Source organism: Rhinopithecus bieti, unplaced genomic scaffold (assembly GCF_001698545.2).
Source record: "Rhinopithecus bieti isolate Rb0 unplaced genomic scaffold, ASM169854v2 scaffold_75559, whole genome shotgun sequence".
Classification (NCBI taxonomy): Eukaryota; Metazoa; Chordata; class Mammalia; order Primates; family Cercopithecidae; genus Rhinopithecus; species Rhinopithecus bieti.
Genome location: NW_016828162.1, coordinates 139,213 through 154,133, shown reverse-complemented (window position 1 = coordinate 154,133; position 14,921 = coordinate 139,213). Strand labels below are relative to the sequence as shown.

Genomic DNA, 14,921 nt, shown 5'->3' with positions numbered 1-14,921 from the left:
AAAAAAAAAAAAAAAAAAAAAAAAGAATAGAGTGTATGGTCGACTTTACACCGAGTCATTCCATTTCCAGAGATGTGCAGGAGACAGATGCCTTCTTCTTATCTCAACCTCATAGAGGCCTCCCTCTTTCACTCATCCTCCTCAGCGCTGACCCTTTAAGGGTGTCGGGCTGAGAGGCTGTAAGGTCTTTCTCTTCCCACGAGGCCATATCTCAGGCTGTCTCAGTAGGGGGAATCCTGGACAATACCCAGGCTTTCTTGGACAGGGGTCCCTGCAGCCTTCCACAGTGTATTATGTCTCTGGTTAATAGAGACTGAAGAATGGCGAGACTTTCACAAAGCATACTGCCTGCAAAACCATGTTTACCAAAGCACATCCTGCACGGCCCTAAATCCCTTAAACCTTGAGTCAATACAACACATGTTTTTGTGAGCACAGGGTTGGGACAAGAGTTACAGATTAACAGCATCTCAAAGCAAAACAGCTTTTCTTAGTACAGATCAAAATGGAGTTTCTTATGTCTTCCTTTTTCTACATAGACACAGTAACAATCCTATCTCTCTTTTCCCCACACAGCCTAGGTGACAGAGTGAGACTCCGTCTCAAAAAAAAAAAAAAAAAAAATTGTTAGGTGAATGAAGTGAATGAAGACACATGGTGGCTCACACCCATAGTCCCAGCACTTTGGGAGGCCAAGGTGGGAGGCTTACTTGAGCCCAGGAGTTCAAGACCAGCCTAGGCAACATAGTGACACCCCATCTCAAAGGAAAAGAGGTCAGGTGCAGCAGCTCATGCCTGTAATCCCAGCACTTTGGGAGGCCAAGGCAGGCAAGTCACAAGTTCAGGAGTTTGAGACCAGCTGCGCCAACACGGTGAAACCCCATCTCTACTAAAAAACACAAAAAATTAGCCGGGCATGGTGGCGCGTGCCTGTAGCCCCAGCTACTCGGGAGGCTGAGGCAGCAGAATCACTTGAACCCAGAAGGCGGAGGTTGCAGCGTACCGAGATCACGCCATTGCACTCCAGCCTGGGAGACACAGCAAGACTCTGTCTCAAGAGAAGAAAAAGAATTGAAGAAAGAAGCCACATACAAAAGATCACATAGTGTATGATTCTATTTGTGTGAGATGTACAGAATAGCCAAATCTAAGAAGACAATGGAGATTGGTGCTTGCCAAGGGCTGGGGTAAATGGAAAAGAGGTGACTGCTAATTGATGCACTATTTCTTTCTTTATTTTTTTTTTTCTTGAGACAAAGTCTCACTCTGTCACCCTGGCTGGAATGCAGTGGCCTGATCTCAGGTCACTGCAACCTCTGTCTCCTGGGTTCAAGCAATTCTCCCACCTCAGGATTACAGGTGCCTGCCACCACACCCAGCTAAGTTTTGTATTTTTAGTAGAGACTGGGTTTCACTATGTTGGCCAGACTGGTCTTGAACTCCTGGCCTCAGGTGATCCACCCACCTTGGCCTCCCAAAGTGCTGGGATTACAGGTGTGAGCCACCATGCCCAGCCATGATACAGGATTTCTATCTGGGGTGGTACAAATGTTCTAAAATTGATTGTGGTGATGGTTGCAGAATTATGTAAATACAGTTAGCCTCCTGTATCCTACAGGCTCCGCATCCCCACTGCTGACCCAAAATATTCAGGAAAAAAATTAAAAAACAACAAGACAACAATAAATAACAGAACCAATTTTTTTTTCTTTGAGACAGAGTATTGATTTGTCACCCAGGCTGGAGTGCAGTGGCATGATCTCGGCTCACTGCAACCTGGGCCTCCTGGATTCAAGCGACTATTCTGCCTCAGTCACCCAAGTAGTTGGGATTACAAGCCTGCACCGCCTTGCCTGGCTAATTTTTGTATTTTTAGTAGAGACGTGATTTCATCATGTTGGCCAGGCTGGTCTCAAACTCCTGGACTCAAGTGACCAATCACCTTCAGCCTCCCAAAGTGCTGGAATTACAGGCGTGAGCCATCGCACCCCACCCAATTTTTTTTTTTTTTTTTTTTTTTTTTTGAGACAGAGTCTCGCTCTGTCGCCCAGGCTGGAGTGCAGTGGCCGGATCTCAGCTCACTGCAAGCTCTGCCTCCTGGGTTCACGCCATTCTCCTGCCTCAACCTCCCGAGTAGCTGGGACTACAGGCGCCCGCCACCTCGCCCGGCTAGTTTTTTGTATTTTTTTTAGTAGAGACGGGGTTTCACCGGGTTAGCCAGGATGGTCTCTATCTCCTGACCTCGTGATCCGCCCGTCTCGGACTCCCAAAGTGCTGGGATTACAGACTTGAGCCACCGTGCCCGGCCTCAAAATTTTTAAAAATAAAGTATAACAGCTATTTACAGGCCAGGCATGATGGCTTACGCCTGTAATCCCAGCACTCTGGGAGGCTGAAGTGGGCGGATCACAAGGTCAGGAGTTTAAGACCAGTCTGGTCAACGTGGTGAAACCCCATCTTTACTAAAAATACAACAATTAGCCGGGCTTGGTGGTGCGCACCTGTAGTCCCAGCTACTCAGGAGGCTGAGGCAGGAGAATCGCTTGAACCCGGGAGGTGGAGGTTAAAGTGAGCCGAAATCACGCCATTGCACTCCAGCCTGGGCAACAGAGTGAGACTCCCTCCCAGCAACAACAACAACTATTTACATTGCATTTATACTGTATTAGGTATTATAAGTTACCTAGAGATGACTTACAGTATATGGAGGGATGTTCATAGTTCATATGCAAATTTTACACCATTTTATGTAAGGGACTCAAGCATCTGCGGATCTTGGTATCTTTGGGGTTCAGGGAACAACACATCCCCTGCAGATACCGAGGGGCAATTGTATACTGGAAACCATGGAATTGTAAACTTTAAATGGGTGACTTGTATGGTATGTGAACTATTCCTCAATGAAGCTGCTACCTAAGAAAGGGGAAGATTTGCTGCATGAACCAGGGGATCCCAGGTTTCATCCCAATGTCCCCTAAATTACCAGGTCGTTGGCAGGCTTGCCAGTCCTTGCGTCGGATTCTCGGAGACTGTTTAAAAGGTGGGGGAGAGACCGAACCATTCTCCACGGAGACTTCCTCCAATTCTGGATCGGAATTGTCTGGGAGCCAGGATAAGAAAGGGGACTGGAGACCGAGATTCCTGAACACTGAGTAAGGAAGGAGGGGAGAGTTGGATTTCTGGATGCTGCAGGAGGAGGCAGCTCAGGATCTGAACTCCTTGGTGTGAGGAAGGAGTGGGTGAGGTCCTGAGCTCCTGAGTATTTTGGACAGATGGATTGAGGTCCCAGACTCCTGGATTCTAGTAGGAGAGGAGTTCTGGGGTCTAGGAGGTCCAAGGACTTGCAAATACCTGCTTCTGTCCGGGGTGTCAGGAGGCCGTGCTCGCCCCTGCCGTCTCCACCACAGCTCACGGTGCCCAGGGCACTGTGGATGCCAGAGGGCAGATGTGCCTCTGACACTTTCTTCCGGAGGAAAGGGTTCCTAGGGCCTGGGAGTAGGTGCAGCGAGCCCATGAAAAGGATCTACAAATTCCGGTCCGCAACCAAACAAGATCCACTGGGATGTTGGGGTAGGGGTCCCGGCTTTCCCAGGATCCACCCCCGAGCTCTGCCAAACCCAATCATCACATTCTCTTACCCCTTTCCCTTGCCAGTTGTAGCATGCACCGCCCCTGCGCTCTGTAGCCCCGCCCCGAACCCCTCCCTCACAGGTCCTGCCGCGGAGGGGCCCCCATAAGCCTCTCCCCTGGGCGCTCCCAGGCCTTGTTCTAAAGCTCTCCTGGGCCAAGGCCCGCCCCCATCCACCGCCAAGTCCGCACCCTAAGGCTCCACCCCTTCCTCCACTAGGCTCCGCCCACGACTCCCACAAGCCCCTGCCCTCCAGGCGAACGCCCCCAGGAGAAGCCCCAGGGGCCTTTGGTCACCTCTGTCATCTAAAAGGCGCTCCTCCTCCAGACACGAGCGCCAAAGCCACAGGGAAGCGTCAGGATTGGCCTGAACCATGAAGAGCTCCTGGCGCTTCTGTCGCTGCTTCTTTTCTAACAGCCGCCGCTGGGGAAATGGGAGAGGTGGGTGTCGGGGGCAGGAACCAGATGGGAAGACAGAAGCGAGATGGGGCGTGGGGCAAAGGCTCGAGAGTTCGTGAACCCCTTTCTCCACTGGGGCCCAGATGTCCAGGCCCTCAGTGCTTCAGCTGCTCCTCCCTCACTCCACCCTTGAACTCAGATCCAAGAGTCCTGACATCCTGTCCTCTCCTCCCCCAGGACCCAGGAGTCCTGCCTTCTAGAAGGCTTGTTCCTTAGAAATTCATCACAAGGGTTTTTTGCTTATTTAGGACCCCCAATTCGTATTTTCTTTTCTTTTTCTTTTTCTTTCTTTCTTTTTGAGACACAGTCTAGCTCTATTGCCCAGGCTGGAGTACAGTACCACGATCTCCACTCAATGCAGCCCTGCCTCCCGGGTTCAAACGATTCTCCTGCCTCAGCCTACCGAGTAGCTGGGATTACAGGCACCTGCCACCACACCCTGCTACTTTTTTTGTTTTAGTAGAGACAGGTTTCACCATGTTGGCCAGGCTGGTCTTGATCTCCTGACCTCAAGTGATCTGCCCGCCTCAGCATCCCAAAGTGCTGTGATTACAGTCGTGAGCTGCCGCGCCCGGCCCCAAATTCCTATTTTCTCATTTCTCAATGGGAAAACTCAAGGATGAGAGACAGCCAACACGGGCGGGGAGTCCTAGAGCAAGACCTGGTGGAGAGGCCCCTGGGGAGGCACAGAAGGCGGAAGAGTTGGAGTAGCGAGATTCCTGGGCACAATACCTGCTGTTCCAGCTTCTGCAGCCTCAGAGCAGCAAGCTCATGCTCCAGGATGCTGAGAGAGATGCAGGCTCATGGTGACAGTTTGCAGGGAACCTCGGTTGCCCAAGAGCCCCTCCCTCCTCCATCCTGCCCCTATCCCAACTTGGGTTCTGGGCACCTGTGAGGTCACAAAAGGTGCAGAACCTGAGCTTGTTCTACCAGTTATGGGGCCCTTTGTCCTGGCACTGACCCTCAGAAGCCAGGACCCAGAGATCCCAGGTCCTTCCTGTCTCAGGACTCAGGAGTCTGGGGCCCCCAACCCCTTCTCTTTCAGACCCAGAAGTCTGCACCCTAGCCCCCTCCCTTTAGGACACAGGAGTCCAGGTCCGCAGCACCTTCCTGCAAGGCTGATGGTGCTGAACCTGCAAACATGGTTATGAGGCCAGAGCTGAGTGCACGGGGTCCCCAGCCCCTTCCACCTCCACCCCTACCCATCTGTTCCCCTACTCACTCTCTCCTCAATGTGTCATTATCCTGAGACATTCTGCAGAAGCAAGAATGAGGAGTCAGGATCCGAACCAACATCCCAGTGGATCCTGCCCACCAAAACCTAATCCTTAGCTTGCTTGCTTGCTTGATTTATTTATTTATTTAGAGACAGCCAAGTCTCGCTCTGTCACCCAGGCTACAGTGCAGTGGCGCCATCTCAGCCACTGCAACCTCCACCTCCTGGGTTCAAGCGATTCTCCTGCCTCAGCCTCCCGAGTTGCTGGGACTACAGGTGTGCGCTATTATGCCTAATTTTTTTTTTATTTTAGTAGAGAACGGGTTTCACTATGTTGGCCAGGCTGGTGTTTGACTCCTGACCTCAGATGATCCGCCCACCTTGGCCTTCCAAAGTGCTGGGATTACAGGCATGCGCCACTGTGCCCGGCCTGATCCTTGCCTTTAAATTTGCTCCTGGACCCAGGCAGCCCGAATCCCAGCACCCACTCCTGTCGGGATCCAGTAGCCTGTTTCCAGCTTCCCACAGGTGTCCGCAAGTCCGCTTCTCTCTCCCCAGAATATCTAATTCTCCAGCACCCAGGCATCAGCACTCAGGACTGTGCACCTCAAACACCCAGCCCCCAGTGGCCTAGAACTCCACTGCCCACCTGCTTGGGATCTGGGAGACTCATTCTCCCCACCAGGTGCCTACAGAGGCTGCTCACATTGATGCCTCCGTACCTTGCCTCTCTGGCCAATCTCTAATACCTGATCCTCTGTTTGGAAGGTGGGGACCTAATCTCGGCGTATCTGCGAAGAAGGGAGAAGAAAGAGGGTTCAGAGGGAGGGAGGATTTCCCCTGGGACATGACCTGGTCCACTCCCTTCTGACCTTCCACTCTCCACTTCCAACAAAGTTATGAGCTCGGACACTGATGTAGCCAGGCAACGCTGCTCCGGGGGTTCTGAACACGAATGACGTGTGGGTGTTCCTTAAAGAGACCAGAGACTTCGCGGCCTCACTGTACACATCTCGCTTACAAGAAACTTATAAGAGCCGGGGCGCAGTGGCTCACGCCTGTAATCCCAACACTTTGGGAGGTGGAGACCGGGCGGGAAGATTGCTTGAGCCCAGGAGATCCAGATCCAGACCAGCAATACAGAGACATCGTCTCTTTTTTTCTTTTCTTTTTTGAGATGGAGTCTCACTCTGTCGCCCAGGTTGGAGTGCACTGGCGCGATCTCGGCTCACTGCAACCTCCGCCTCTCGGGTTCAAACGATTGTCCTGCCTCAGCCTCCTGAGTAGCTGGGATTACAGGCATGCGCCACCACGCCTGCCTAATTTTTGTATTGTTAGTGGAGACGGGGTTTCTCCACGTTGGTCAGGCTGGTCTCAAACCCTTGATCTCAGGTGATCTGCCCACCTCGGCCTCCCAAAGTGCTGGGATTACGGGCATGAGCTCCCAAGCCTGGCCTGACTTCCGTCTCTTTAAAAAAAAAAAAAAGTGTGAGAAGTGTGAAAGACAGAATGTTAAAAAAAGGCTGAAAAGAATTAAATATTTAAATATTTTATTAAAATTAAAATATATATATTAGCCGGGTATGGTAGTGTGGCCTGTGGTCCCAAATACTTGGGAGGCTGAGGCGGGAGGATTGCTTGGGCCTGGGAGGTAGAGGCTGCAGTGAGAAGTGATTGCGCCACTGCACTCCAGACTGGGTGACAGAGCAAACCCTGTCTCAAAAAATAAGAAGAAAGAAACTCATAAGGAAGGCTATGCAATTCCTACCTTGCTGTAAATTGCAGGCACTTCGTGGGGCGAAAATAAATGGGCAAAACTACAGCTCCCATGAGGCGAAGGGGCCACTATGCCCGCGGAAGTTATTTTTCTCCCGGCCGGCAGGGAGTTGTAGTTGTCTTTGAAAGCTTTCTCTTTCTTTTGGCATAGGCGGGAAATGTGGCGTTAAGAGGCTGGGATTCCGAGACAGAAGCGAGGCTTTCACGAAAATGCGAGCGACTTCGGCAAGGGGCGGGGCCGCTAGACGTGGATGCAAGGTACGGGGCCAGCGTGGACCAATCAGGCCTCTTTGGGGCGGGGGCCTCTGTGGAAAAGTGGGTGTGGCCTAGGGGGGAAATCACCAGGAACGCACCGGAGGTCCTTGCCGGCCCTGAAAAACGCCCTCTGCAGTAAAGGAGAGGTGAGAGGCCAGGGTTCCAAGGCTCTTGGGTCCTAGGGAGGATGGGGGCCAGAGGGCTGGAAAACTGGGTCCCGGAGGAGGATGCACTGGGTGCCAGTACTTTAGGTCCTGGGAAAAGAGGAGGCTGGCACCCTGGACTCTAGGGTCTGGGGGAGGAGGAGATCCCGGATTCCTGAGTGTGAGGGAGGAGCGTGTTGGGAGCCAGGACTCCTGGGTCTGAGGGGCCGGACTCCTGTGTTGGAGGAAGGGAAGGCTGGAGGCCTGGAATCCTGGGGCCTGAGTAACGAAATGCTTGTGTCCTGAGTCTTGGAAGTGGGGGCGGCACTGGAGGCCTGAACTCCTGGTTCCAGGGGAGGAAGAGGCTTGGGACAGACATTATGCATTATCCAGCCCTCCGTCCCCCACAGACCACACCGCCATGCCTCCCTCTGGGCCCCGAGGAACCCTCCTTCTGTTACCGCTGCTGCTGCTGGTCCTGCTTCGCGCTGTGCTGGCTGTCCCCCTGGAGCGAGGGGCGCCCAACAAGGAGGAGACCCCTGCGACTGAGAGTCCCGTGAGTGGCCCAGCCCTGCTGTTTGGCCCAGTCAGGTGTTTGCAGTGGTACTACAATTCCTGCAGACCTCGTGCCCATAGGGTGGATGTTCCAGTGACTTACTGGCCCTACGGTTGTAGCTTGTCTTTTGCCCGCCATTCCTCCCAGTAGCAGGGGTTTGACTTGGTGAAAAACTGGAGGTCCCTGACTCTGAGGTGTGGAAAGTGTGCTTCACGCCCCAAATAAACCTGTTTTTTAAAGATTCTCTCCACCCAAGAAGGAATCTGAAAACAAACAAACAAACAAAACTACATTTCCCAGTAGCACCATGTTGCTAGTTCCCAGTAGCAGCTGATGTTGGCTAGCTGGGGTAGTCTGACTTCATGGTGCTCTTGGGAGTTGTAGTTTAAATTACAAAAGGGTGGGTGCTCTGCTTGTTTATTAATTCCAACATGTGTTTATCAAACCCAATAAAAGCTTTGGTCTTAAGGGATTTGGAACTTTGGAGATCCTGAAGACCAGTGCGTGTCTTGTGGTCAGAATCTTCCTATATAGCTCCCTATAAGAATAGGCTGGTCAGGCCTGGCACAGTGGCTCAAGCCTGTAATCCCAGCACTTTGGGAGGCCGGCGGATCACGAGGTCAGGAGATCGAGACCTTCCTGGCTAATACGGTGAAACCCCATCTCTACTAAAAATACAAAAACTTAGCCGGGCATGGTGGCGAGCACCTGTAGTCCTAGCTACTTGGGAGGCTGAGGCAGGAGAATGGCGTGAACCCAGGAGGCGGAACTTGCAGTGAGCCGAGATTGCACCACTGCACTCCAGCCTAGGAGACAGAGCAAGACTCCATCTCAAAAAAAAAAAAAAAAGGCTAGACAGGCTGGATGTGGTGGCTCATGCCTGTAATATCAGCATTTTGAGAGGCTGAGGCAGGCAGATCACTTGAGATCAGGAGTTTGAGACCAGCCTAGCCAACATGGCAAAACCCCGTCTCTACCAAAAATACAAAAATTAGCTGGGCGTGGTGAGGCATGCATATAATCCCAGCTATTCTGGGAGGCTGAGGCACGAGAACTGCTGGAACCAAGGAGGTGGAGGCTGCAGTGAGCTGAGATCACGCCATTGCACTCTAGCCTGGGCAACAGAACTGAGACTCTAAGACTCTGTTTTTTGAGACTCTGTCTCAAAAAAAACAAAGAATGGGCTGGTCATTACCCCCTGGAATGGATCATTGGGTGTTTCTGGTCCCCATGCTGCGAGTAAGGCCTCTATTCTGTGAAATCCTTGCAGACCCAGGAATGCTTCGTTGAGTCCCATTTCCTTTCTTCCATTCCACATGTTTCCTGAGCACCTTCTATGAGCCAGGCACGGTGGTAGTTGTTAGGGCACAGCCACATGCATGCCCCGTGCCTGTGGACTATCCCTGCTCACTGGGAGATGGAAGACGAAGGGCAGGGCTCTATGAGGGTGAACACCAGGGGTGACAGGGAGGAAGGGAGGCATGAGTTGAGTTCTTTCTTTCTTGCTTGCTCTGTCGCCAGGCTGGAGTGCAGTGGTGCAATCTTGGCTCGCTGCAACCTCTGCCTCCCAGGTTCAGGTGATTCTCCTGCCTCAGCCTCCCGAGTAGCTGGGACTACAGGCGTGCACCACCATACACAGCTAATTTTTGTATTTTTAATTGAGACGGGGTTTCACTATGTTGGCCAGGCTGGTCTCGATCTCCTGACCTCGTGATCCACCTGCCTTGGCCTCCCAAAGTCCTGGGATTACAGGCATGAGCCACCTCATTTTTTCATTTTCTTTTTCTTTTTTTTTTTTTTTGAGATGGATTTTTGCTGTGTCACCCAGGCTGGAGCGCAGTGGTGCAATCACTGCAACCTCCGTCTCCAAGGCTCAAGCGATCCTTCTGCCTCAGCCTCTGGAGTAGCTGGGACTGCAGGCATGTACTACCACGCCTAGCTAATATTTTTGTATTTTTGGTAGAGACAGGGTTTCATTATACTGCCCAGGCTAGTCTCTAACTCCTGACTTCAAGTGGTCTGCCCACCTCGGCCTCCCAAAATTCTGGGATTATAGGTGTGAGCCACTGAGTTCTGAACTGGAGAGATATGTTAAGTCAAGAGCAAGGAAGAGAAGTGAAGGGAAGAGCATTCCAGGCAGAGGGAACAGCATGAGCAAAGGCCACTTGGTAGGAGAAAGCAGAGCAAGTTGAGGACATCAAGGAGGCTGCTGTGGCTGGAGCAGGGTGAGTGAGGAGGAGGGGAGAGGGGGATTATGTGGATCATGTGGGACCTTGTGAGACTTGGTAAAGAGGTAAGGAATGTATATATATATATATTTCTAATAGACAGGGTCTTGTGCTGGTGCCCAGGCTGGAGTGCAGTGGCAGGATCATAGCTCACTGCAGCCTTGAACTCCTGGACTCAAGTGATCCTCCTGCCTCAGCCTCCCAAGTAGCTGGGACTACTGGCGTGTGCCACCATGCCCAGCTAATTTTTTTCTTTTTATAGAGACGGGAGTCTCCCTATGTTGCCCAGGCTGGTCCCGAACTCTTGAGCTCAAGCAATCCACCCACCTTGGCCTCTCAAAGTGCTAGAATCATGGTGGCATGAGCCACCATGCCTGGCCAATTCTCTCTCTTTTTTTTAATTTTAATTTTTTTTTTGTTTGTTTGGGACACAAGGTCTTGCTCTGTCACCTAGGCTGGAGTGAGGTGATATGATTATAATGCACTGCAGCCTCAGACTCCTGGGCTCAAGCAATCCTCCTGCCTCAGCCTCCCAAAGCACTGGGATTACAGGCTTGAGCCACCACGCCTGGCCTTCTTTCTTTTGTAATTTTATTTATTTATTTTTTCTAATTTATCTTATTTGCTTTTCACTACAGATCTGGGAGGCAGAGGATATACTACCTATTTTTTAAATAGGAAGAGCAAAAAAGGCCCAGGGAGAATAAAGTGACACCCAGCTATGTATGACAGGGGTGGGACCAGGAGGCCTGGGACTTTCATCTGTGTTGTTCACAGTATGGCATATGATAGGGGCCTGGTGAATGTTCGTTGATTGAGTGGATGCATGCATGGCCGGGGGAGTGGATGGATAGGCAGGTAGATGGATGGGCGGGTGGATGGATGGGTGGGTGGATGAGTGGATGGATGGGCGCATGGATGGTTGGATGAATGGGCTGGTGGATGCATGGGTGGGTGGATGGATGGGCAGATGGATGGACGGATGGATGGATGAATGGATAGATGTTTGGATGGGTGGATGGATGGGTGGACAGATGGTTGGATGGATGGATGGATGGATGGATGGATGGATGTGGATGGACGGATGGATGGATGAATGGATAGATGTTTGGATGGGTGGATGGATGGGTGGACAGATGGTTGGTTGGTTGGTTGGATGGATGGATGGATGGATGGATGGGTGGGTGGATGGATGGGTGGGTGGATGCATGGGTGGGTGGATGAGGGGTAGATAGATGGTTGGATGGATGGGTGGATGGATGGTTGGATGGGTGGGTGGATGGATGGTTGGATGGATGGATGGATGGATGGATGATGGGTGAATGGATGGGTGGGTGGGATGTGTGGATGGATGGATGTATGGGTGGATGGATGGATGGATGGATGGATGATGGGTGAATGGATGGGTGGGTGGGATGTATGGATGGATGGGTGGGTGGGATGTATGGATGGGGGGGGTGGATGCATGGATGAATGGGTGGTTGGATGGATGGATAAAGGTATGATTCACAGCTTCCCAACAAGTCATGTCCACTCTGAGCACCCACTCTGGGCAGTATTGGGCTGGGTGTTCACTGATGTGATTTTCATTTCATCTTTGCTACATATATGGGAAAAGGTAAAAACTGAGTCCCTCGTCAGCTGCCCCAGGGAGTGGCCATAACAGTAACAGGAGTGAGAGTGGGGGTGGGGGTGGGAGCAGGGGCTGCTATGTCTGTTCTCGTTGCCTCAGGACACAGGCCTGTACTACCACCGGTACCTCCAGGAGGTCATCGATGTGCTGGAGACAGATGGGCATTTCCGAGAGAAGCTGCAAGCTGCCAATGCAGAGGACATCAAGGTGCGGCTGGGGCAGTGGGGCTGTGGGAGGGGTACGTGCTGGGAGGGCAGAGTTCAGGAGAGGACTGGTTTTTTTTTTTTTGAGACAGAGTCTCACTCTGACACCCAGGCTGGAGTCCAATGGTACGATCTCAGCTCACTGCAGCTCTGCCTCCCGGGTTCAAGCGATTCTCCTGCCTCAACCTCCCAAGTAGCTGGGATTACAGGCGCACGCCACCACGCCTGACTAATTTTTGTATTTTTAATAGAGATGGAGTTTCACCATGTTGGCCAGGCTGGTCTCGAACTCCTGACCTCGTGATCTACCCATCTCGGCCTCCCAAAGTGTTGGGATTACAGGCATGAGCCACCGTGCCCGGCCACACTGGTTTCTTCAAAGGGGCCACATGGCTCCAGCTCTGCCTGTATTTGAAATCACCAAAATGAGGCTCAGGGAGAAGTTGCTTCTTGGGGTCACAAGCTGGGAAGAGCTTTGGGGAGCACAGAATACGAGGTTAGTGCAGAGTCCCGTGGGGCAGGCTTTCAGTTGCAGCTCCACCACTTACCAGCTATGGGGTCTCCCCTCACCGTGCCTCAGTTTCCCCATCTGTAAAAAGCAGGGTTCGGATTTGGATTTTCCCAGGGAAGGATTCTGGGGTTTGGATTTTCCAAAGAAAGATGTGTAAAGGGTTTGGAAGAGCTTGGTGACACTCCTTAGCAAGTGTTGTGAGAGGGTTGCACTAACAGAATGCTCCTGTGGTGCCTTCTACAGAGGAAGAATTCAAAATAAGGGAGGTGCTGGTGTCCCTCACGTCACCATGAACTCCCACGTCAGGCCTCTAGGAGCTCTGTCATTGTCCCCATTTCACTGAGTAGGACACTGAACCCTGGTAGCAGGGTCTGTCCTTGTGGGCCTGGGCCTCACCACCATGCCCAGCTAATTTTTTATTGTTTCTAGAGACAGGGACTTGCCACGTTGCCCAGGCTGATCTTGAACTCCTGGGCTTATGCGATCCTCCCACCTCAGCCTCCTAAAGTGCTGGGATTACAGGTGTGACCCACCGCACCTGTCCCTAAACGTGTGACTTGATGAATGACAGGAGATGGGGCAGTAGAGGTGGGCAGGGCCTTGAATGCCAGGCTGACGGGCTGGGAGCTGTCCTTCCTGGAGACTCTGAGGAGCTGGGGGACTATAAGCAGGGAAGAGGCGGTATAAGACTGGGGCATGAGAAAGCTTGTAAGAAGCTGCCAGAGAAGACAGAGATCAGGCCAAGGCCACCCAGCATGCCCCCTCCCGGGCCCCCAGGCTGACCAGGGTCTCCTCTCCCGTCAGAGCGGGAAGCTGAGCCGAGAGCTGGACTTCGTCAGCCACCATGTCCGCACCAAGCTGGATGAGCTCAAGCGACAGGAGGTATCGCGGCTGCGGATGCTGCTCAAGGCCAAGATGGACGCCGAGCAGGATCCCAGTGAGCAGGGGCAGGGCGGGAGGGACAGGCAGGGAGGGGTGGGGAAGGGTGGCCTCCTCCTGGCCTCTAGGTGGTTGTGTGCTAAGCAGGTGAGGCTTCCCTCCCCGCTGTGAAATGTGAGTGGGAGATTGCCCCAGTGTTCCTCCTAGCATGATTTAATACAAACATTACAATATTGTTTGTTTATATTCTGTTTCCGTTTGTTGTTTTTAAAAATCTTTATGATGGGCTGGGCACAGTTGCCCACACCTGTAATCCCAGCACTTTGAGAGGCTGAAGCAGGCAGATCACCTGAGGTCAGGAGTTCAAGACTACCCTGGCCAACATGGTGAAACCCTGTCTCTACTAAAAATACTAAATTAGCTGGGCGTGGTGGCACGTGCCTGTAATCCCAGCTACTTGGGAGGCTGAGGCAGGAGAATCACTTGAACCCAGGAGGCAGAGGTTGCGGTGAGCCGAGATCACGCCATGGCACTCCAGCCTGGGCAACAGAGTGAAACTCTGACTCAAAAAAAAAAAAAATTGTCATTTAAAATTCTGGTAGAGGCCAGGTGCAATGGCTCACACCTGCAATTCCAACACTTTATGAGGCAGGAGAATCACTTGAGCCCGGAAATTCAAAACCAGGTGGGCAACATAGCAAGAACCCTATGTCTATAAAAAAAAATTTTTTTTTTTTTGAGACGGAGTCTTGCTCTGTCGCCCGAGCTGGAGTGCAGTGGCCGGATCTCAGCTCACTGCAAGCTCCGCCTCCCAGGTTTACGCCATTCTCCTGCCTCAGCCTCCCAAGTAGCTGGGACTACAGGCGCCCACCACCTTGCCCAGCTAGTATTTTGTATTTGTATTAGAGACGGGGTTTCATCGTGTTAGCCAGGATGGTCTCGATCTCCTGACCTCGTGATCCGCCCGTCTCGGCCTCCCAAAGTGCTGGGATTACAGGCTTGAGCCACCGTGCCCAGCTATAAAAAATATTTTAAAATGAGCTGGGCATGGTGGCGCATGCCTGTGGTCCCACCTCCTTAGGAGACTGAGGTGGAAGGATGATTGAGCCTGGGATGTCAGGGCTACAGTGAGCCATGACTGTGCCACTGTACTCCAGCCTGGGCGGCAGAACAAGATCCCATCTCAAAAAAAAGTTGAAAGAACTTCAAACTTTTAGAAAAGTTGTAAGAGTAGTACAGAAAATAGCTGAACACCCTTGACCTGGCTTCTCTAGTTAACATTTGCTCCATTTGCTTTGTCATTCACATGTGGGACTTCACCGAAGTCACCATCTCGTCACCCTACACATTTCAGTGTGATTCTCCTAAGAACATACTATTGCATAAGTACAGCGATAAAATGGAGAAGTTTATCAGATCACACTGTTTTTCCTTG

The 14,921-nt window shown here is 51.9% G+C and overlaps 2 protein-coding genes across 17 annotated transcripts in view; one reads left to right on the top strand and one right to left on the bottom strand.

Moving 5' to 3' along the window:
• Positions 1-7,156, bottom strand: part of TULP2 (TUB like protein 2) — an 18,440-nt gene extending 11,284 nt beyond the window's left edge. For 6 of the 16 annotated variants that reach the window (XR_001883853.1, XM_017864333.1, XM_017864334.1 and 3 more), the window contains exons 1-6: positions 7,071-7,156; positions 5,309-5,341; positions 4,819-4,870; positions 3,925-4,051; positions 3,352-3,489; positions 2,984-3,148 (exon numbers count right to left, since the gene is read on the bottom strand). Coding sequence is in view for 15 of the 16 variants with exons in the window: in XM_017864333.1 (XP_017719822.1) it covers positions 2,984-3,148; positions 3,352-3,489; positions 3,925-4,051; positions 4,819-4,870; positions 5,309-5,341; positions 7,071-7,132 (577 nt within the window). In the remaining variant the exon portion in view is untranslated. Of the gene's footprint in view, positions 1-2,983; positions 3,149-3,351; positions 3,524-3,924; positions 4,052-4,818; positions 4,871-5,308; positions 5,342-5,951; positions 6,195-7,070 lie in introns of those variants that run through there. The other 10 variants (XM_017864340.1, XM_017864337.1, XM_017864338.1 and 7 more) reach the window with 10 other exon arrangements.
• Positions 7,157-7,242: 86 nt separating this feature from the next.
• The window catches only part of NUCB1 (nucleobindin 1), a 25,661-nt gene continuing 17,982 nt past the window's right edge, over positions 7,243-14,921 (top strand). The window contains exons 1-4 of the mRNA XM_017864295.1: positions 7,243-7,336; positions 7,887-8,032; positions 11,993-12,100; positions 13,412-13,544. Of these exons, the coding sequence (XP_017719784.1) occupies positions 7,330-7,336; positions 7,887-8,032; positions 11,993-12,100; positions 13,412-13,544 (394 nt within the window). The 5' untranslated portion in view covers positions 7,243-7,329. The remainder of the gene's footprint in view (positions 7,337-7,886; positions 8,033-11,992; positions 12,101-13,411; positions 13,545-14,921) is intronic.